General features: G+C 47.1%; 2 protein-coding genes across 4 annotated transcripts; both read left to right on the plus strand.

The window, feature by feature from the left end:
* Positions 1-588: 588 nt before the first annotated feature.
* Positions 589-13,689, plus strand: SLC25A48 (solute carrier family 25 member 48). 3 transcript variants are annotated; one of them, XM_029962997.1, is made up of 7 exons: positions 589-628; positions 4,389-4,460; positions 5,198-5,450; positions 6,465-6,713; positions 7,955-8,088; positions 11,167-11,296; positions 11,898-13,689. In XM_029962997.1, exons 3-6 carry the CDS (start codon positions 5,219-5,221, stop codon positions 11,287-11,289), a joined length of 738 nt encoding a protein of 245 aa, XP_029818857.1. In that variant the 5' UTR covers positions 589-628; positions 4,389-4,460; positions 5,198-5,218; the 3' UTR covers positions 11,290-11,296; positions 11,898-13,689. The 3 variants fall into 3 exon arrangements, with proteins under 3 accessions (XP_029818857.1, XP_029818856.1, XP_029818858.1); XM_029962996.1 differs by having other exon boundaries at positions 11,901-13,689; XM_029962998.1 differs by having other exon boundaries at positions 6,468-6,713; positions 11,901-13,689.
* A 7,519-nt stretch (positions 13,690-21,208) lies between these two features.
* Positions 21,209-23,395, plus strand: IL9 (interleukin 9). The gene is made up of 5 exons (XM_008921580.1): positions 21,209-21,319; positions 21,413-21,457; positions 21,551-21,577; positions 22,228-22,356; positions 23,288-23,395. Exons 1-5 carry the CDS (start codon positions 21,209-21,211, stop codon positions 23,393-23,395), a joined length of 420 nt encoding a protein of 139 aa, XP_008919828.1.
* Positions 23,396-23,749: the final 354 nt, after the last annotated feature.

Here is a 23,749-nt window from a genome sequence, read left to right on the forward strand (position 1 = left end):
GAGCGATGCCGCGGGCTCGGGGTGCGGGCAGCGGGGGGACAGCGAGGGGACGATCCCCCCGTGTCACCCGCGGTCTGTGCCTTCTCCGCCCGGGCTCTCCCGCGGTTTGCTTTGCTTTGCTTTGGCTCGGAAGTGCCGTTTTAATCCCATTTCCACGGGCGGGATACTTAAAATTGAAGTTTTGGAGAGTGCGGTGCTGCGGAGCGGGAGCGACTTCCAGAGCCCCCCGCACACCCCCAGCCTTGTGTCTGACTAGAATCTCACCATTCTGAGGCTAAAAATTTGTGTGAGCCTACAGGAATGCGAAAGGGGCTGGTCATGGACAGGACACACAAGCACAACACCTCCTTCTCTTGCTCAGATGCCTTTGAGATGTAAAGCTGATGGAGTCCAGGAGAGCGTCCACAGAAGGATGTGGAAGTGTCTCTGCTCTGCTTTTGCCTGTTGTCAGGGACAGGGCACTATGCTGGCCATTACAACTGTGCCTATGGAAATCTCTTCTCCTCTCCTCTGAGCCCATCACACCCTGTCCTGTCACAAAAGCTTCTTCAGTGTTTTGTGTAATACTTTGCTTCCGTCCCCAGGAATTGCCAGTGTGGTTGTGGGCCATCCCCTGGACACGGTCAAGGTAAAACACTTTGAAATGTGCTCTCCTGTCACCACTGACTCTCTCCCTCTCTAGTTGATGCTTCAAAGGACCTTCACTTACCCCAAGGGGGAATTTAGCCAGGGTAGAAATGTTCTCATAGACTTTCCTCCTCTCCAATGCTCATTTTGAATGAGAAACTAGAACTGGCTGATATGAGTGAGTTCTTCTGTGGAGGATCAATGCTGAAAATTAAACCTGGCCTTCCTTAATGTGTGGTTCACTGAACAGTTCTGCCAATGTTTTATTGAACTTTACCACAGACAACTATTCAAAGGGCAATGAGGGAACTGTATTTGTGTTGCTGCAGGCACATTTTTGTGTGTTTTCCTGATGCAGGCAATGCTGGAAGGACAGAGTGCTGAAATTCTTATCCCAGGGCTGTGATATAGTATTTACCATTCCTGCAAGACAATTATTCCTCAGAGGGAAGGGTTTAGAGAAGTAGGAAGATATTTTTCTGCATAGTGCAGACAAGCCCCTGCACACAGCAGTGCATCATGACTCAACCACATCGACCATCCCTACTGATGCAGAGATAGAGAGGAAGATCCTGTTCCTTGCTTGTTTTGTACAGGCATGTCTGGGCAGCTTTCATCACTTCAGCTGCTCTGCCCATGCTCAGCCTAGAGAATAGAAGGCTCCAAAGAGATCTTATTGTGGCCCTCCAGTACTTGAAGGGGGCCTAGAAGAAAGACACTTTTTAGCAGGGCCTGTTGTGATAGGACAAGGAGTAATGCTTTTAAACTGAAAGATAACGGGTTTAGATTACATATAAGGAAGAAGTTTTCTGCAATGAGGGTGGTAAAACACTGGCACAGGTTGCCCAGAAAGGTGAGGGGATGCCCCATCCCTGGAAACATTCAAAGGCAGGTTGGAGAGGGCTCTGAGTAACCTGGTCAGGTTGGAGATGTCCCTGCTCACTGTAGGGAGGTTGGACTAGATGGCCTTAAAGGGTCCCTTCCAACCCCAGCTATCCTATGATTCCCTGATTGTGTATGCCCTGATCCAGTTCCAGCCTGGCTGATGGCACCAGGCAGGGCTGCCAGTTGTGGCAAACCCAAACCCCACTGTTCCTGTTTGCACCTTAAAGCCCTTTGGAGGGTGATGGGGGTGAGGCAGGGTCCAGCACAGCCCACACCACATCCCTTCCCCAGCCATCCCAGCCATCCCCTTGCACACAGCTGGCTCTCCTGGGGTCAGCTGGCCAGCTCTCTCCTTCCTGAGCTTCGGAGGTGACACCAGCCCCAGGAGCACCGTGCACAGATGGGTGCAGACCCCAGCCAGGACGAGCCACAGGGCTGCTCACACACCCCAGCCACTGGCAGGCTCTGCCCAGGGCTGCCAAGGCAATGCCCATCTCAGGCTGGTGGTCAGGGTATCATGGCCAGGTTTGGGGGGGTTTGGCAACCAGGATCTTGCTGGGAAACACTGAGTTTCTGCATGCCAAGAAAGAGCAAGCCCATCCTTCAAGTGTTTATAAAGGCAACTGTCAGGCTGCCCACCCTGTTGCTGTGCCCTGGGAATACCAAGCAGGCAGACTTGCTATCTTTCCAAATTTAGGGGAAGGAAAGTGGAAAGGAGAGTTTTTACACAGCACCAAGCCAGCAGAAGTATTGCTCAGTAACATCTGTAGCCTCCAGGGGATGTGGGGGTTCCTTCTCCATCTGGGAGATGAGGCAGGACTAAATATGAGGCTAGGTGGGGTACTTGGTACCCACACCAGAGTTCCCATCAAGCAGGCTTCTTCCTTCAGCCTCCCCCTCCCAGCTTTGCAGCTTCCATCAAACCCCAGGAGCTCTGGTTTTCCCATAGCCTTGCAAAACTCTGAAAGTTCTGCCTCCACTTACTTTTCATCCTCCCCATTGCATTCATTTCCCCACAACTTTCTTCAGTTTCTGGGTGTCACCCAAGAGCCCTATCAAATCAAAACATAACAAAAAAAGAGAATTTTCCAGAGGAACATCTGTACTGGTAGCAGCTGACTTTATCAGAGATGCCAGCAGGAATTTCAGCATTGGTTGTTAACAGATTAGCTAAGGAGTTTGTGTGCAAGAAACAGACTGTGAGGACATTCAGTTGTCCTCAGTTACTCAAAAAATATATTAACTTGAACCTCTAAATACCTGGTTACTGTGTAAGAGAAAAAAAACAAGCCCATTGAGGTAAAAAGGCAATGTCTGGGCTGAGCATTCGGGTGAAGCGGGGAGGGAGTTCAGGGCTGGGCACTGCAGTCCCTCTGTCCTGGGGTGCAGCCCCTCCCCATTGTTCCCCCCAGCCCCCTTAACCCACAGAGTGCACAGTCTGCACCCCTGGCCCGGGCCTGCCTGTGTTGCACAACGTGTGCTGTGTGAGCTGTGGCAGCATCTTCATGTACCAGCTTGTTCCTGAGGGCTCAGTAAATATCCTGCTGCCTTTCCCGAGGCCTCTGGCCGTGCAGGAGCAGAGCAGTGATGCTGCACGTGTGCAAACAGCTGCATGGAGCCATGCCAGGGTGAGTGGTGAGCCTGGGGTGAGGGGTCACCCCAGACTTTGGCCCCTCCTGCTCGTGCCAGGGTCCCACTGTGGCCCCATCCAGCCTCTGGCAGGGCTCTGGGCCAAATGATTGTGCCATTCAACCTGCTATTTGGCATGCAAAAGGTCTCCCCAGGCGTGAACTCTGAAGGACACACACTTCTTTGGGCTTTAAATTCCCAGATAATTTCCTACTTCACCCTGGTGTCAGTCACTACCCTCACTCTGAGCCAGCAGAGGGGACTGGGCACTGTCCCTCCAGATTTCATCTCAGCATTGCAATTCTGATGGATATGGTCAGAAATGCTGTCCCCATTCCCTAAAACCATCCCTGACAGAGCATGTGTGAGTGTCTTCCTATGAAAAAAATGAGCTCTGGCCTCAACCAAGATGAGTTGCTGAAGCCCCAGGTCCTGTGAAGTGAACAGTGTTTCCATTTCCTTGCACACCTCTAAGGTCAAAAAATGCATCCTTCCATAGGATGTTTTTGGTGCAAATTTGTGAGCTGCTTGAATGAAAGATGATCTAAATATACATGTGTGTGTGAAGATATATAAATAGATATATGTATATGAGAAGGGGGAAGTATGTCAAATCCTACAGGCTTTGGCCATTTCTTACAGCTGTTGGAAGGCACACAACCAAACTGCTTTCCAGAAACAAGATGCCTTTGTTGGAAATTATATGAAAATGTATTTTTGAGTGAAGCATGGAGAATTCCCGAGATGATGCTGAATTATTTTGGCTCCATTTAGCATTTCAATGTCTTAAAATCCCCCTTGGATCAGAAGGGCCCCAGGGGTCTCCCAGGGGAGCTCACCTCTCCACTCTTCAGCAGCACATCCCAGCCTTCCCTGAGAGCCTCCAAACGGAGGAGACCACACCAGTCTCCATTTTCCACATAAATCAGACCCTTGGCAGTGACAGCCCTGCACACCAGCAGCCTGCTGTGCTGGGACAGGGTGGCTGGTCCAGGCTGGAGAGCAATTTGACAGTCATCGATTCCAGATGTTGCCAAGAGCTTCAGACCTTGGAGATCCCTCTTAGCCCAGATTCTGGCAAAGTTCAAGGGGGTTAATGCACATATATCTTATTTTATTGCTCTTTTCTCTTTATGACTAAGGAAGGACATGCTCTCAAAGCAAAGTGCACATTGTTTACGGAGCATGAGCTGTTGTTGGGCTGGAAACGGGGGATTTTAATGGCCTTTTATGAATGTCTTTTGCAGACTCGTTTGCAAGCTGGACAAGGATATGGAAATACACTCAAGTGTTTTCTCACTGTGTACAGAAATGAGTCTGTAAGTGCTTTATCTTACTTTAAATGCTGGTAGAAAGTGCAAGTCAATAAATAGATAAACACATAAAGCAATTACACAAAATCGCTGTTGGCACCAGCAGTTATATGAAGACCAATAAAGTTGGTGCCACTGAGCTGCAAATCCCTGCAGCCTTCTCCTGCTTACCTCTAAGGTAACCCTCTTGGTTACCCCTACAGGGAAAAGACAGATCCTTGGCATGGCATGATCAGGGTCTCCACATGGCTTTAACATCCACAGTGGCTCTTTCGCCTGATCCTGCTGGAAAAGGTCTCCCAAAGGGATCCTGCTGGAAAAGGTCTCCCAGAGGGATTCTGATGGCAAAGGTCTCCCAGAGGGATTCTGATGGCAAAGGTCTCCCAGAGGGATTCTGCTGACTCTGGTGAAGCCGGGACAGAAGCTGCCCATGAGAGGGATTTTTACGTGGGTTCCTATGCTTTCACCACGTCCTGTGTTCTGCACAGTCTTTATAAGTCTTTAGCAGCATGAACTAATTTCCTTTGCTCAGCATGTGCAAACAGTTGGTTCCAGGAGACATCTGCTACTTGGATATGCATTTCAGTCCTGTCTATGGCAGGAGTTGAAACAAGATGACCTTCAGGGTCCCTTCCAACCCAAGCCATTCCAGGATCCCACGATTCCCGGCCCGACAGACGAGTTGGGGCTTACACTGCTCAGTGCCGTTCACTCCCCTAACCCCTGCTCCCTTCCCTGGCTAGGTGACTGGCTTCTTCAAGGGCATGTCCTTCCCCATGGCCACCACAGGCCTGTACAGCTCGGTGGTGTTCGGGGTGTTCAGCAGCACGCAGCGGTTCCTGGGCCAGCTCCGCCACGGGGACGCGGCCGCCGCGCCCTCGCTCGCCGACATGACCGTGGCCAGCTCGGTGGCAGGGTTTGTCTCCGTGGCCATTGGCACTCCCGTGGACCTGGTAAAGATCAGGCTACAGATGCAAACACAGCCCTACAGCAAAGGTAGGAAGCAGGAGTTTCTCCTTCCTTCCTCTGCCAGTCCTTGGTGCTTTAGGACAGCTTTGCCCCAGGGCCTGGCTCCCTGCTGCCCTGTGCTGGCACAGTGGGGCTAAAAATTCACCCTTTCTTCTCCCCATCCTGTTCAGCTCATGGGGAGAGTTTTTATCCATGGCATTTCCAGGCAGTTGGGATCTCTGAAGAACATGGGACAGGTGTGCTCAGGACCAGGAGCTGCAGGAACTGCGAGTCCCTGGGCTGTGGGGTCCCCTGGAGATACCAGCAGCAGCACCACAGCTGCCAGCAGCAATGCCAGCTCCCCATCTCTGCATGCTCTCAGTCCCACATTTGTCTGCCCATAAACCCCTCTCTGGTTCTCCACCTCCTCTGTTCAACAGCAAAATTCTCCCATGTGCATTTGCAGACCACTGACTTATTTGGGGCAGGGTGCCAGGCAGCCCAGGCGTGGGCAGGATGGGTCAGGAGGGGGCACTGGCAGGATGGCAGGGGGTGGCTCTACCCCTGTCCACCAGCTGCAGGCAGAAGGAGCTACTTCTGCTCTAGACAGCAGCTGAATTCCATTGCAGGCTGGAGTGTTCATTTTTAAAACCTCCATGCAGCTTAGCAACCTAGTGCCCTTTACAAAAGCAACTTGGTCTGCATGGGAAGGGCCAGACTCTGAAGACATCAAGGCTTTCAGTGATGCCACTTGGCACCAGATGTGGTTAAAATCCATGAAAATCAGACACATAGCCTTAAAATATTTTAGAAATCTCACTGGGCACACACCTATTGGGAGGTATGCCACACATCTAAGAAAAATCTGACCTGAAGTGTCTAAACACCTTGTGAAAATGGACTTAAGTACTCTTTCCTAAAACTTTTTTCCCATACTACATATTGATCTCATGAGAAAAAAATGGGATGGCAGCAAGTTCTAACCAATGGCAGTGGGCTTTGGGGATGAGTTCTGTGGCAATGTATCTGTTCTAACTGTTGTGTCTTTTTTTTTCTTTGTAGCAGACGTTAAACTAAAGCCCACAGCTCCTGGATCTCCTGTGTACCGAGGCCCAATCCACTGCTTTTGGACAATCCTACAGAAAGAGGGGATAGCAGGAATCTACCGAGGCACAGTGGCAATGCTCCTGAGGGATGTTCCCGGGTACTGCGTCTACTTCATCCCTTATGCAGTTTTCTGTGACTGGGCAACTCCTGAGGGATGCATTTCTCCCAGTCCCTTCTCTGTCTGGCTGGCAGGGGGTGTAGCAGGTAAGCACCTTGACTTCCTCACAACACTGGCACAGCAAGGACAGGAAGGTTCTTGGAGTGATTCCGAGAGTGACTCAAGGGCCACCACATCCTCCTGAACGCCAGGAGGGGACGTGGGACTGAACGACCTTCCTCCCCAGGGCCAGGTCCTCTGGCACCACAGCTGCACTTCAGGGCTTGGCAAATTTTATGGAAGTGTTATCAGACCTTCATCAGGCTCAGTGTCAGTGAGGAGGAAAAAAAACCGGTGCCCTCATCTCCCTGGATGCCTCAGGGCAGCCTGGCTGTAACACTGCCAGTGACACGGCAGCCAAGATGCCACCAGAAGAGGACTTCAACCTGTTGGCTGCCCACCAGGAGGGTGTGCACCTCCCCACACGTAGCAGGAGCCAAGTTGGCTGTTACTGATCTTCTTCTTCTCCTTTTTAACGTGTGTACACCTGCCAGTAAGACTGGCTTGTCTGTCCCCTGCCACGCAGGAGGTCACCCCCACACCCACTCCCCATTTCTTGGCCCTTTCTAAATTGCAGAACCACAAAGGCAAGTCAATCCTTAGCTCAGGTAATGGTAACAAAATGCCTTCTCCATTTCTCCTCAAACAAAGAGGCCCCTGGCCCATCTGGACAGCTTTTCTAGAGTGCCCCAGCACTCATGTAGGTCCAAACAAACTCCTCTCTGTCCAACTGGGCCACAGATTGTGGTCATGTGCTGATCTTTCCAGAGGCAAACCACCCCACTCAGCAGCAGGCTAATCAATGCACACAGATGTTTCTTTAGAGCACTGACAAGGTATCTGAGCTGTGTGGAGCCCAGTCCTGGCAGCCCCAGATGGACCTACCTCTTATTGGCATTCTCAGCTCAAACTTTGCTTTACAATTATCAGAATTATCAGAAGACTCCGTTTTTCCTGAATTTGTCCCAAGTGGCAGCTCAGGCTCTTCCCACTGCGTGTCCATGTTCCACCAGAGGCACAGCAGAAGATGTGTTTTCACCTGGGGGAGCCCCTCCTGGGCTGCCTGTATCAGACTGGCAGCATAACCTCCAAAATTTCAGTGCATCTTCCAGAAACAGGGAACTTTGCTCCCAGAAATGCTGTTTCTGTGCCTGAGCAGGGTGAATGCCCTGAAATGAAAATTGCATGAATATGATGTTGTAGATGAGAGGTGAATTTTTGAGTTCACTGACCTGCAGCCGAGCAAATATAAAGAGGGAATGATTCAAATACTTCTGCATTTTTCTAGGAGCCATTTCCTGGGGATTATGCACTCCAATGGATGTTGTGAAAAGTCGACTTCAGGCAGATGGAGTTTATTTAAATCAGTACAAAGGGACCCTTGACTGCATCTTGCAGAGCTACCAGAACGAGGGCTTAAAAGTAAGTGATATTTGAAGTAAAATCTGGTTATTAGGCATTTAATTGTCAATTGGAAAATACAATGGCTGTTACGAACCTATCTGCAGGGTTGAGAGACAGCTAAAGCCAGTTACTGCTAAATTATTATAATGGCAGGAGGTAATTACAGTGCAGATCCTTTCTAAATCAAAATAGTGAGCAATGAGTGCCAATGAAGAAATGAATGACTGGGGGTCACACACCGCTGGTGTAATGAACCTCAAATAACACTTCATGTCAGCTCACTTAATCATGAATATGATTTGACTTATGAGAAATCAGAGGTAGGAAATCTCACCTCAGTGTTTGCTTCTGCAAAATGCAGAGGTCAAATGTTCCCCAATGACTTCAGTGCCAATGAACTGACTCTGGTGGGACTGTGCTGGCACTCTGGGGTGTGTGCTCACCTTGGGCAATGCTGTGGTGGAACTTTGGCTTTGCACTGCTCACCCTCATTTTGCACCAAGACAGAGCTGATTGAAAACATTCTTAAACCAGAATTGCTTTGGTTTCAAAGAGGAAGAAGGGCTGCATGCCAAAAAACTTATCTCCTTTTTCTGACTTTGTCTATTGGTGTAATAAAAGATATCTGTTCTACCAGCAAACTTTGCTTCAGTTAAATATGAACGGCAGAGAACAAGGATTTGCAAATTTATTGTGTTGCTGAGAGAAACATCTTCTGGCATTGAAATAAATCTGTATTTATCATCGGAACATCATGTGGGCTCTTAGCTCCAAAGTGTTGATTTTCACATTCTGAAAGAAGCTCAACAAGTTACAAAAAGAAAAACAACCTGCAAAATCACAAGTTGGTGTGATTTCAATATTTGCCAACATACCTCTGTGTTATGCCAGCTGTCACAGGAGCCTGTGGTCTGGTTCAGTTTTTGCCACTGGGTGAAGAAAGTCACACTGATGTGAAGCACAAGCACCTGGAGAGATGCTGAGGACTGTGCTTGGACAGCCCACAGAGGGACAGGGTACCCAGGCTCACATTCCATTTGGTGTGCACTTACACTGTAAGCACAGGGTGGCTGAAAAGGGCCTTTCCACGTGTTCTCCCTTCTCTCTCCATCCTCATCACCTCCTTGTCCTGCCTGAATATTAACAGCCACGGTGCTTGGGGGTTTTGGCTGGAGGTCTGAGCTGCTTGCAGATTTTGTGCTGTCACACCTGGCACCCACATCAAAGCCAACAACAGGATTGAGTAATGGCTGATGGCAAGACTGGATCCTGCTCTCGTGAGGAAAATCTTTTGAAATGTTGGGAGCCACACAGCTGACAAACAGCCAGCTCAGGGCTGGATGTTTTCATTCTGGGACAAAGGAACACCACTCACAGTGCTCCAAATAATTGCCTGATGCACACAAAGAAATGTAAATATAACACTTGTCTTTTTCCATAGCCAAATGTGTTCATTCCGAGGAGAGAAATTTATGCCTCTGGGCTTTTCATCCTAAATCTTCACTATTATTTAACTTGGTTCTCTTTTGTCACTTTATGGATAATTCCAAAAAATTGAATTTCCTCCCAGAAAATTCTCTTTCCTAGCAAAATAAAACATCCTAATAAAAAGAATAATATCCTACATATCCCAATACTGCAATTTCACATTGCAAGGTCCATCCTAAACTATGTGAACACATTTTGATCCTGCCTCAAACAAGTCAGCACTGTGCTCTGGACTTATTGGATACAAGATATGATGGTGTTTAGTAGAGCTCAGTAATTTCAGGGGAAAGACTGGCTAGACTCTTAAATCCATGGGCTTCTGGTTTTGGAGCCAAGATCTTCCACAGTTCCTTACAGTAGCTGTGGGAACTTTGCTGTTGTAAAGCCTGGAAAGGGGCTGGATTGCTGATGTTCCTTTTCATGTCCATTCTGTACTTGTGATGTTTAGATCAGTGACCAGGGTGATGAGCCTGGGTGGTGATTGGAGTGATTTGTGAGAAACAGGCCAACAGAGACACTCCCTGCAACCATCATTCTGTGACCAGGCTGTGCACACACCAGGGAATGGTGTTTGTGGTGAGGGGGGTTCAAAGGGAGATGAGTCAAGGCCAGGAGCCAGGAGTGACAAGACCCCTCTCCACTTTCCAAAGGCACTTTACTGTTCAAGATCTTAAAAGCTGCAGGGTCTTTCTCTCTTGTACATGCCAGCACCTTTTAAAAAGTCATATATTGAGCAGAATGAGGAAATCTGGCTGATGGTATTTATTATCCTGATGAGAGAAAGCACTGGGCTGTGTGTGGGTACCAAAGGTTGACCTTAGGAACACTCCTGTGAAAATATCAGCTTCTACTGAACATTTTTCCCAAAGGTGGTGGTGAGAGCTGGTTCTCAGCAAGGTACAGAGTGAGTCTAGTTTTCTGCTGATTGAGAAATTCCTTCTATGCTCAAAGGCGAAACCTGAAAACCAGTCCCTGTGGCTCAATACCCACACCAGCAGGGCTGGCCCACGGCCACACTGCTCCCTGTCTGCCTGCCAAACACCTTCTGTGCCCACAGACCCAGCCCCGGGGGTCAGAGAATTCCCTGCAGGAAAACAACAGCCTTCCTTAACCCTGGGTTTTGCATGACCCCCACATGCAAAGGGAAGGAAGGCCAGGCTGGACAAGGCTTGGAGCAATGAGGTCTAGTGGAAGGTGTCCCTGTCCATGGCAGGGGGTAGGAACAAGATAATCCAAACTAGTCTATGATTCTATCATTCTGTGACTGCACCAAGGTAGGACAACACTGGAAGATGTTTTAGACTTCTTGCTTTCTGTTCTACACCAGTGGCATTTTTTCACCCTTCACCACTTGTAGATCTTGCTGGTATGTACAGATGGGGGTCCGTGGGGAGCACAGAGAACAATGACACCAAACCAGGGACTTTTGCCATTGCGTTTCCACTCTCCAGTGCAGGCTTCAGCCAGGACCAGCAGTGAGAGTGCATCTTCCAAGCAAACCAAGATGTGGTGCTTCAGAATCCCACCGTGACTTCATTCAATGTTTTCTTCCCCTTCTTAAAATAGCCAGTTTGTTCCTATGCTCTAACCTTTCTCCATCCCCAACAGGTGTTTTTTAGGGGCCTCACGGTCAATACAGTGCGAGGATTCCCATCGAGTGCAGCCATGTTTCTTGGCTATGAACTTTCCCTCAAAGCAATGAAAAGAGGCCAAACTGAGACCAATCCCTAACTTCCAGGTCAGCACATAAAGACCCTCTAGCTTTGTTGAAATCACAGAATTAATCTTTGAATCGAACAGAGTTGCAATTGCATTGATCCTCTGACAGTCAGATGACACGTGGGTACCCACACCTGAATAGCCACTTCTCTAACTTGGGTCTGTGGGATTCAGGGCAGACAACAGATGTGCTGATGGATTTTAGTTTCAGTCCAGTTCCCCTGGAACTTCACTGCAATATGTTCTGATTTTTGTGATTGTTTTGATTAATGTCAATCAGAAATGAAAATCTGAAGGGAGATTTTTCTCTAACACTTTATATGTTTTGAAATATTCTCACCACAGTCCCTGAACAGTGTTCTTCCCTCCCTTGTTCCATCCACAAAGACCTGAAATTAAGCCCTTTTAAAGTGTCCTGACTATCAAGTCACTGTGTCACTCTTTCCCTCATTAACCTAGGGTTGCACAAAGGAGCAGCATTAAAAATATCTGATTAAAGAAACTTTTTTTAGCAGATTAAAAGAAAACTGATTAAAGAAACTTTTTTTACTCACAATTATTCTTGGCGGTCTTTGCTGTTTTCTGCAGTACTTCATAAATCTCCTTCTTTCTTATTTCAAAAGTGTTGCCAAGAAGAACCAGAAAGCCCCCTGCTTTCCTGAGCCAAATCAGCAGCGTGGTGTTGGTGTGGGCTCAGCTGCTCTGACTGAAGACTCCCATCCTGCACCTACAGCACCTGCTGGGACTGTGTCCGTGCAGGACTCCGAAAATGGCACCAGCTCAGTCAAACCCAAAGACCATTTTCTTATCAAATCTTTCACTCTGTTGACTAAGAACACCTCAATAATTGGTGGGCTTTTTCATCAGTGACATTTTTCCTGTTGAGCCAGGAAAAAACTCACCTCCCTTTCCCAAGGGATGTGTCTAAACCCAGCCCATCTGACATCACCGAGGGAGCATCTTTCATACAACACTGCAAATAATGCTCATCTTTTGTGTGAACAAGGAGAGGAGGAGGTGTGGTGGGTACACAGGTGCTTTTCCTGTAGGAAGGTCTGGATTCCTATCAAATCCTAGCTTGCTTTCAGGTTTAAAGAACTAGATGATTCCTCCTGTACAAACACACACTCGTGTTTTCCATCACAGTTTGCCACAATGCAACACATTATTATGAAAAAACGTGAAGGGCTTCAACAACTTCAGTCTGTTATCCCAGTTTATATATTAAATTGGAAAACAGGAGGATGTTACATTCAGAGAACTAAGCTCCTTTTTTTATTCAGGAAACAATAAATCAAGTCTGCATTTCATATAGAAGTCTGGCTATTGATTTACACAGCTTGCCTGGTGCAGGCCTCCAGGGACCTGCTGGAGTTATCTCAAAAGACCTTCTGAGCTCCCTGACACGGTGATCCAGCTTGGCAACTGCCAAATCCTGCAGACATCACTTCCCAGCCTTGAAGAGACCATCACCAAAGGAAGTCTCTTTAATACACAGAACACCTTCGGACCTCCAGCTCTTCACTGCACTCCCACCGAGAGCACTGGGGCAGACCCAGGTCTCTCTTTGGTCTACCTCAGCCTTTCAATCATTCCAAGATCTTTTACATCATGATTATTTCTGTTTGTGCTGTTGAATATCTCTGTGATTTATTTCCTAACCATGGAGTTTTTGATGCCAAAACCCAAGAAGAACCAGCTTTGCTGGGAGAAGAGGGCTCTGGTGGCACTGGCAAGAGAGGCTGAGGGGTAGCTGGCTCACATGCAGAGGGACACATGGCATGGGGGAACAATCAAGGACAGCACTGTCCTCCAGGAAATGTTCTAGAACGACAGCTCTTCCTCTGGAGAGGGACTCTGGGGGAAAAGCCCAATGATTGCAGTTTTAGCTGATGCCTTCAATAAGGGTTTCTGAAGACAATGTGGAGCAGCCCTCCAGCTTTCCTCCATGAAAGGAGGAGAAGGAAAGAGAAACTCCTACGTCCTCTTCCCTGGATGAATGGAGGAATTGGTGACCAGACTTGAAGGTTTCAGCAAAAAGTGCCTTAAACTTTGAGTCTGGAGCAGCACTCAGGAATGGAGTCACCTACTTTGGGCTTCTCATCACTGGGGCCCAAATTAAAAACAGTGTTGGTGCCCCCAGAACTGGCCTTAAAAAGTGGAAGAACCAGCAACAGCTGGTGTTGCTTCATCTCAGGGCTCGCAGGCAAGGAGGTTCACAGTGCCTTTGACCTTGGTGAGAACACAGGGAACTGTTTTTGATAAACAATATGGATAAAATTGATGAGCCTTCACACAAGTATTTGTTGCTGGCTGCGTTTAAGGATTCATCCTTTCCATGTTGTCTTTTTATGCACGCATGTAAAACATGTTTTTTAGATGGATAATATCATGTGTCTCCAGGGATAATACTTGGGGAGACTGTTTTTTCGATGCAAATAAATGGTGTTGTTTATGTGCCTGCATTATGTAAAAATGGCCCATGAATTAATTAAACTGATCAGGTTCATGACAAGCTGTGTATCTGCACGATCCTGCCCTGGTGGTGCCCACGTTCAGTCTGTTCAGTGCCCCCTGGGCATAAAGCCCTGATACCCACGTTGGAGTTGCATGGTGATCTTTCCTGTTATTATTCATCCAATTAAACCAGTTTTGAGATGGGTGCCCAGGATTTACTTGGACAAAGCTCTTGTGTAACACACACCTGCCAGAAGGAGCTGCCAGGGAGAGCTGTGGGGAACCTGGTGTGGAAAGGGAGCAGAGGACAGAAAGCTATTTGATATATTATAAATATATATGATATAGTATAAAAAACATGAAGAGCAAGTGGGAATTGAATATAAAGCTTTGGCCACTTGATGGCACCCTCATCCCTCATCAGGGCATGGCATGTGCTGCTCACTGGAGCTGCCAGGCCTCCTCTCTGTGTCTTGCTCTGTTCGACCCCAAGCCCAGGTTTGCTGGCAGACCAGCACACACTCTCTTCCCCATGGGCACACTGGACAGCCTCTGAGTGATTTTGGGGTGACTCTGCCCTGCCAGGTGGCTGCCCTGGTCCAGCAGCATGGGAGACAAGCCTTGGACACACTGGTTAATCAGTGCATCACCCCATCAGTGTTCACAGAGTGAGGCAAAGCAGCACCAGGCTAGAGCACGAGGTTCCAAGGGGGATGGCAGCCCTGGCCACTGTGCAGGAGGTTGAGCTGCCTCTGGGTCCTCTTGGTGACCAAGGACACCTTAGGGTTGGGCCAAGCAGCTTTTGGGGCACAGCACTTTGTGGCACCCATCGCTGTGACCGATCCCATCCCTGGAAATGTCCAAGGCCAGGTTGGACAGGCCCTGCTCTAGTGGGAGGTGTCCCTGCCATGGCAGGGGGGCTGGAAGGAGGGAAGCTTTAAGGTCCCTTCCAACCCAAACCATTCCATGGTTCTATGATCCCTGCCTATGGAGCCCCACAGACAGTTTGGTCTTGCTTTTGCAGTAGGGAGTGTGTGGCTGTGTCACAGTGAAAGAGGTGGTGGGGTGGGGTGATACCACAGGGGACATCACAGCCCCATGTCCCAAAGATGAGGGATGGACATCACAATTTATGCACACAGAGACTTGACAGGTCTGTGTCTTGTGAATGATCTTCTCCATGATTCATGCAAATGCATTAATTTTTAGAGCTTATATCAGTATCCATGGGTAGAAATTAGGATCTCTAAGGAGTTTCTGGGGGACCTGATGCTGTGAGTTTAAAGCAGGCAGGCAGGCAGACATACACACAGCTGATGCAACGGGGCACTGAGTGCATGTGTTGGTGATTTTGTCCCTGAGCTACACAAAAGAAAAATCCCCCATGTCAGGACATGGATCAGCTCCTCTGCCAGTGCTGTGTCTGTAGTGACCTGCCATCAGTGACACATTCCACTCACATGCTGGAGTGGACAGAGCCACCTGCTTGATAGCTTGTTCAAGGTCCTTACAGAGCCGCTCATTTCTAAGATAAAAGCAGTAAATCCTGAAATTGTCAAAAAAATGAGAAGGGAGACCAGAAGGCCCAGGGATACCCACTTCTGGTTTTGTTGCCTGGATTATGAAAGCATACTCAGACCTGTCATCCCTCTAATACATCTGTAATTGCCCAACTTTCATGTCTCTGGTGGCATTCCAGCTCTTACAACAGCTTTATTTAATGAGATGCTGGCTGTGTAGCTGTTTTTAACAGTTTATACACTATTTAGTGCTATGGAAGGAAAAAAAGGTAACAGCAGCTGATTTCCCGTTTGAAATAAACTGACCAACCAGGAACCAAGTGAAAAACCATTTTTCTAGAAAACAGCCCTGACCTGAAGGAAGGTCTCTGGGGCTGGGAGAAGCTTCATGATGCCCAAGGGGCATGGGGTGGGAGAAGGCTGGGGCTGCCCAGCAGTTTTAGCACTGACTGAAGCCCTGCCTGTAAAGGTCTTTTCCAACCTAAATGATTTTCGGATGGCTCTGAGCCAGGCTGAGATTTCCTCATGCCTTGGGAGTCCCTGCCTGGCGTGTCCCCACCACAGGGGAAGGCAAGATCACAGTCCCCATCTCAGTTTCTCTTTTTCTGTTGTACTCTGAGACAGAGGAGTAGTGTGACATCTTCACAGGCATTAAGATATGTCTCCTTGGTTTAATCTGAAGTTCTTGCTTTGTCATAGAGGCTGTTGTAGTAGAGATTCCTCTCCTGCACATGGCAGTCATGTCAGCCAAGAAGGCCAAAGCCTGTCTTGTACCTGTGAAGAAAAAAGGTGAAGTGTGGAGTCGGAAGAAACGGTGAGATCCAAGAAGACAAGTGGGAAGAAGTTCAAGTGCTAAAATGAATGTAAACTGCACAACAGCTCCCTCCCTCTAAAGACATTATCTTCCTACATATGGTCCCTTAGTGATGCATAGACTGATCACTGCCAACCTAGATAAGCAATATACAGAGTATCCTTCCAGACACAGGCTCCAAAAGGAATGAAACCACACAGAGAGGGGAAATTTAAGTAGTCACACTGATTTTTAAGGCACTTCTTTCAAACTGTAGAACCTGTGCAGCTCCAGAGTCAGACCCTAGTAGAACAATCAGCCTGTTAGGAGCCATACATGCAGCAGAAGGAGAGTGTCTTTCTAAGGAGGTCTCAGAGGTCCCAAATGGAGTTTCACTGTAAAATATAAAATGCTGGTTGCATCAAGAAATCTTTTCTTGGTATGGGTGAAATTCTAAGGCTACAGGGCTGTAGAACACATAAACTCTGAAAAGAATATGAAGGTCCTCTTGAATGATGGAGAAAGCAATGGATCCCAAGAGGAAACATTTGGAGAAACCAGAACCTTGCCAGTGTGGAAGGACATGCTGAGACTGCCCTGCCACTGGCACCTGCGTGGCCTCACCTGCTGCAAAAGCACCGGCACTTAAGGAGCTCATCTCCTGTGTTTCAAAACATTTTAGCACTAATGTAGCCTGCTTCACACACAGAACAGAAAATGCTGCCAATTCTCATGGAAAAGGGCCAGCCTGTTCTTACTCATACAGCTAGGTGGGAACCGGCCTCATTATCGAGTGACGACTGCCGTGTTCCTCGTGAGCGCTCCGCAGGTGGGTTGTCAGTGCTCCCAGCAGGAAAAGCGAGCTGTGGAGCAGGGCTGGCTGCTGAGGAGCTCCAGCCCAGCCACAGAGTGAATGCCTGGTGCTGCCTGTGTGTCCTGAGCGTTCAGCCTCTCTCTACGAGCCGTGCTGAGTGGGAAATCCAGCCCGCGGGGTCATCGCACAGCGGGACAAGCAAGGAAGGGTGAGTGGACTTGTGATGTGAGAGAGTTGAGTGTTTCTCTTTCCTCATGAAAGCAGTCAGGACACAAAAGAAGACACTGAAGTGAGAGCAATGGCATCAGGAGAAAACTTAAAATACAAGAGAGCAGGTGACTTTGTGGTCAGTTCCTGCCTTCTTCTGTCTCCTTCTGGAGATGGTTGGTTGTGGGAAGCACTTGCACTGTGCATGACACCCAGAGTGGCTGGAATGTTGCTGCCAGGGCTTTTTTGTTGCAGATGCCTCAGCTCTTGCTAAATATCATCGCAACATGGAGAGCTTGGGACAACCCAGGAAAGCTCCAGTGACTGTCCTATTGCATGAAGCAAGGAGGACTTGCAGCTCTGAAGGTCTCTCTCGTGTGCTCTCCCCTCTCCTGAGCGCCGCTAGTTTTTGTTAGTAAGCTTAAATGGTGTCAAATTAATTAACGCTTCTGAAAAATAATGAGAGCTCAATTATCTACAGTCCTGAGGACATCCCCTGGTCCATCTGCTAGGGCAGAGCACAGGGTGTGGCTCTCAGGGGGTGCCACTACCCTCTTCAAGCTGGCATATGAAATGTTCCTTGAGTTCATCAGGATTTGATGCCTTTCTGTCATAGGCAATATTGGTATTGCTGTACTATGGTTTACCCTTTCACAAAGGAATTAGAATGCCCCTACTTTCCTTCATTTCTACATTAGTATACGTCATCTTTATCTAAAAGAAAGGGGAAAAAAATACTCCAAGCTGCCTTATCTCTAGAAAATGAAACTATGAATTAGCATCTCTTCATTTGTGGTCTTTGCAGCCCTTCTATCTTGATCAGTGCACACAGCAAATGTAAAGCAGGCTGCTTTGTTATCTGGGTATTTTTACTCTACAGGCAGTCTTTTTTTCCACATTAGAAAACCCAAACTGAGCAGAGTTTCCTGGAAACTCTACACTGGGATGCAAATTCTCTCACGAGAACTCATATCTGGAGTTTTAGGCAAATGATGTTAAAATATCGATCTGGAAATCGGATGTTTGTGCAGCATTTTCTGTCATTCGACCTATCATCAAAGTAAGTGCATTGAAAGAAAATATATCCCAAAGTATTTACACATAAACCAAAAATGTATAGGACATTAGATGAGGATTTCCAAAGCAGCCAGAGCAAAGTGCCTGTAAGAGATCATAGAAATATCTTGGAGAGTTTTGTGTGTTCACCTTTTCCAATTATCTGTTCTGGGTTAAAATCCTGTCACTTGAAAATTGTTGGGCTGCCCTGGTGCTGGCAGTACCCCTGGTGATGGAGATCTCTGCCCCTTCCTTATTCTGCTCCTCCACTGCACCCTGTCAGTGGGTAGGGAAGCAGTAGGATATATGGGGATATGCCATCATCTCCTCTCCACATTTTGGTCTGTGTTGCTGAAAGAGAGATTAAAGGAGCAGAACAGAGGATGATCAGCCACCTAGACATGAGGACAGAAAATTAGCCCGCAAATGATACCCTAGTTGTCAAAATACATTGCTGCAGCTTGTCATCAGAATGAAGAGTTTTAAAATATCAAAGCTAAACGTTTGAAGATTCTATTACAAAGTTGGTCTTTCTGCTGGGATGGCATCAGATATTAATTTCTACACTCTTTAGATCAGCCTCTAAATGCCAGAACAGAGCCTAAGCTCTCTAAAGAGAAGCTGCAACTGGTGCCACTCGCTCCTGCACCTCATCCATCTCTGCTCTAACCAAGACAGGGAAAGTTCTTTCGCTGCCAGTTTGACTTCTGGTGATTTCTGTTTCAGTCTAAATTGAATGCAGCTTCTCTGACGACCCATTTGCCCTGCAGCAACAACAGTGTGAGTGGGATGTCACTAAGCAATCAAAGAGCAATGCAGAGATGTGGAGATAGCGCTGGCACTGCTGGCAGGGAGTGACTGCCAGGAGGAACCCGGGGCTGGGAGCAGCTCCAGAGAAGCTCTGGAAGCTCTGCCACTCTGATTTTCAATCAGAAACAAAAACACAGACCTTGCCTTTTGGGCTGTAGGCCTGGGAAGAAGTTATCTAAACTGCTCACTGCCCGTAATTACACTGTCCATAATTACATGTCATATATGGAAAGGTCCTAATTATGCATCTTGCATATGATTTACACCCCCAATAGCTTTATGCCATCAATTGTTTTCACTTATAGAGCATGGCAGCTACACTGAGATATCATTCCTTAGGTGATGAGGTCCTGGAGACCCTGCTAAATATATCAGATTTTGTAACAGCTCTGCCAAGACAGTGTAGCAGTTCCTGGGAAAAACTGGATCTCTAATGAGCATAATTTCCTTAAAAACAGACAGAGTAGAACCTCCTGGCTGTTATGAAGAGCATCTTGCCCCTCTCTGCCATTGTTACCATATTCCTTGCACAACCTTGGTTAAACCAAAGATACTTGTGAATTCTTTCCTTTAAAAGAATGTAAAATCATTTTTTTTTCAACCTTCTGAGAAAAAAAAAAGTGTCTCACAAATGTTACACATAATTTATTTCCTTCAGGGATTTGTACTTTGAACAATTGCTCTCACTCTTGCTGTGGCTTTACTGGCTGGAGAAACAGAGAGCAGCCTGCCCATTGCTTTGAGCCAGGAGCAGTTTCCTTGAAGGATATGTACCTGTAAATGAAGTCTCTCTCATGCTTTTCAGGGAATCCCGGGCTCTGAATTGCTAATCAATGATTTTAGTCCTTCTCTAACAATCCAGTGCCTTGAAAGATGCCCCTGCCCTGCTCATGGATGCCAGCCATCCCCACGGTGTGTTTGTGCATCTGTTGATCATAACACAACCTGCTGCCATCAACTTTAGCTGCCAAGGGAGGGTCTCTGGCTTTTTCTAGGTATTCCCTGGGGCCTGTGTAATGTGAGCTGTACCTGCCTAATGGGATGTGTACACTTTCCACACCAAATCCCCTACGGGCAAATTTAAAAAAAAAAAAAAGGCAGGAAACATCCACTCCAGAGTGGAGCTGGTGCTGGGTGTGCAGCAGGGAGGCAGGGGCAGGAGAAACAGGCAGGTCTTCTTCCATTCCCCTTGCTGGCAAGCAAAGCCATTCTCAGCCAAAAGAATCCCTTGCTGGTACACAAATGCCAGAGAAAAAACAGCTACTTGCAACCCAATGTTTTCTCTTTCCAGGACAGTTTCCAGAGGGATCTCACTAATCCTTCAGCCAGACTGACCAGAAAAAGGCTCAAGCTTTTGGAGAAGACCTTTGAGGCATAATGGGACTTAAGGCAAACAGGAGGGAAGCTTAGAAGTCAACACTGGGGATTTAAAAGGAATCTGAAGGGCTACCGCTTGCTTTGGCAAGGTGTGCAACTTGAAAGAAGGACACCTCTGTGGCCAGGGAGGGCTGTAGCCAACCTTCACCTCATTTGGAGACGCCATCTGAGAGGATTTTCAAGTTAATCACACTTTGGTTACCTAGGACTGGTAACCATAGGGTGGGATGCGACGCTGTTTGCACCCTGAGGGCCCCACCCTGAGCTGCACCCTGGGGCACCTGCTCTCAGCAGAGGTGGGATCACACTCCAGGACCATGGGATCACTCCTCGGATGCAGCAGCTGTAATTCAGTGTGACAGCTTGTCCAGGCACTGCCCCACCACTGTCCATCCATCTGTCTGCCCCACAGACCCCTCCAGTGTCACCTGCTTTCTCTGAACAAGGTCCTGCCCTGAATCCGGGGGGAAACCTGCAGCACATCAGTTGGCTTTCTCAGGGACTCTGGCAATGCTGAACATTATCATCACTTTGCTTTCATGGAACTATAACTTACACGAGTGCAAGGGACAAAACCCACATCTGAAAAAAAAAAAACGCTTTCGTAGATTTTTAACCATTGTTTCCTGCTGGGGTGTGATATCATAATGTTCAAATTAAGCACTTCTGAGGAGCATTTGTGAATTTCCAGAGTGCTGAAGAAAAGTCACTGCAGTAGGTGACTCAATTCCACGTTTGATTTCGTTAAAATGCTGTCCAAGATAGCAGGAAAAAATAGTGGGCACCTGGTATCAGTTTTATAATTGGGTTTTTCCATATTAGAATGGGAATTTTGTGAAGACTCAATTAAAAGGAGCCGTCCTCCCGTTCTTCTGTCACCCATCAGACTGAGCTGACATGAGTGCCAGCATGCTGTCATACATACTCTTCTCTTGCCTGCTGCTCTCGGTGCAAGCAGAGCACTATTGCGGGGGCCGGGAAATTATCCGCTACACAAAGCGGCTGCTTGTAAGTGGCTCTTTAGCACCTTCCTTCTGCCAAGCTGCACCTTTGTGCAGGAGATGGGCATAAATCCTGACTTCTCACTTGCTGTTCTTCCAGGTTGATAGTTCCCTGAGTTGCCCCTGTAGGCAGACAGCTGGCAGCGTGAGTACACGGGTTTTGAGAATATCAGACTTAGACAAATCTGTATTTGTACACTGAACACTGGGTTTTAACCCTCGCTCTTTTCATTTTCAGTCATGTTCGTGTCTTCCCATTCCTGAGGTGAGTATATTTTTTTGTACCTTGTGTAGATGCTAAAGAAGTTTGGTATTAACTGAGTTTGCTAAGTTTGCTCACTTTGCTCCTTACATAACTTTTGCTTTCAGTTATTTTAAATGCACCAATAGCAGCAAAACTGATCTTGATGGACAGTGGTGGGGAGGGAAGCAGAAGCCCTCCCATTACAGTGCAATCAGGAGCAAGCTCAGAGGCAAAAGTCCTCTGTGGGCTTGATTTACATATCAAGAGATACAGGCTCTTGCTTTGAAAATCTCTGCAAGCCTTTGTTTTATGGTTGGGTGCCTAAATGCTAAGAGAACCTGGGCCAGACATGTCACCCTCGGACTTAGCTCTAGGTGTACCCAGTCTCCTCAGACACAGTGAAGCCCCAGCATCAGCTGAAATTATACTTCAAAGAGGTTCCTTTTACAGTTTGAGGTTTTCTGAGAGATGGGACAGGTGTTTCTCATGGCACACATGAGGATTCAGTGTTTCACAATCCCCCCAGAGTTCTTGGAGCAGTTTTCAATACATTGCAAAATCATTGCATTTAACTGTGACGTGCTGCCATATTGAGGCACACGGATTTCTTCTTTCTGTAGATAAATACAAAATGCATTCTAGCTTTTTCTAATTCCTTCTTCATTTACCAGCCTGGCCATGAACTGCCATGCTTTGTGGAAGGAACCAAACACATGCTGAAAACCAACATGTCTTCCAAACTAGTACTTGAAAGGCTTTACCAGACCTTCCAGGTTCAGCTGGACAGAAACCTCTGTGAAGTAAGACTTCCTTACTTTTCTACAGATCTTTATCTATCTTTTACAAAAGAGATATAACACCTGTAATGCCTAATTTCAACATTTGTAGAGAAGTGTTTAATTAATTTCAGATGTGTTTTTAATGCCCATTTTGTGCAGGTATGATAACTGCAACAGTGGAAAGCTGTTACAGTTGGCAGAGGGAGGAGGGAGATGGGCTCTTTCTTCCCTTCTCCAAAGGCTTTTAGCATGAGGACCTTTAAACAAAGATCTCTGGGAGAGGAGCAGTATTTAAATTGCTTTTCTACTCTCCTTTCTCCAAATGTGTTTAGATATTAAGTAAAAACTGCAGAGTGGCTGTGCAGAAGCTGCAGGGCTGGGGCCAGGTGGGCAGAGCATCCTTCCCTCTGCAGCATAAATTCCACCTAAGCTGCAGCTTCTTCAACAGTTCTTGGGCATGAACTACTGCTGTGACTGCAGCATCTCTGAGCTTGTGGTGATGCTCTCTGGGGGCCCCGGGTGCCTTTTCTGAGGCAGTGAAACATCCTTTATTGTTGTGTAATTCTACGAGGCACAGAAGATGCTGACAATGCAGTGTTTCCAGCTCCTTTAAGCTGGCTTCAAACTTGCAAGGAAGGAATATTGTCAGGATGGCCTTGCAATCCCAGGCAGACCAGTCTTACCCAGCTTCTCACACCATCTGCCCTGTTTGCTGGGTTGGAACAGTCTGGTTTAAATGACTTCAGCTACAAGTATATGACAATCCAACTGTCACCTTCTTAGTCACCATGAAAAGCCACTCTTATACTCACTGCTCGAGGAACAAGTCTATAACAATGGCTTTTTGAATTCTTGTGTAGCTCCAAATAACGTATATCTTTACTGTTTCATCTGAATTCTTTATTGTATCATAAAATCTTTGCTAACCCAATCTTTGTTCTTCCCATCCCAGAGCCTGCCACGTGGGGATCAATGCCAGTACAAGACCAAGGGAACTGTGTCAGAATTTCTGAATACAATCCTGACAACCTATCAAGCAATGAATAAATTCAGCCCTTAATTTTAAAAAAAAAAAAAAAAAGCTTTAAAAAAACCCCAAACCCTTTAAAAAAGAAGGGGGAACAGAAAAGTTATTTATTGTATTTATTGTCCACCTGAAATATATAAGGTAGATGTAACAAATGATAAACCAATAAAATTATAATTTACCTGAGCACCAAAAGTATTTAAGAGTCTTCATTTATGTTTTGTACTTGGTGAAAGGTTGGAACATCCTGCTTTCACACCAGTAGGTATCAAAATGCATATAATTCCATTTCTTGTTTTCACTGGTGGGATGAGCATGTTTCTGGGATCAAAGCACGATGGAAATGCTCAACAACTACACTGTTGTTCTGAAGCTTTCCATTCATGG

This window comes from Manacus vitellinus, unplaced genomic scaffold, assembly GCF_001715985.3.
Source record: "Manacus vitellinus isolate BGI_N305 unplaced genomic scaffold, ASM171598v3 scaffold_51_pilon, whole genome shotgun sequence".
NCBI classification, from domain to species: Eukaryota; Metazoa; Chordata; class Aves; order Passeriformes; family Pipridae; genus Manacus; species Manacus vitellinus.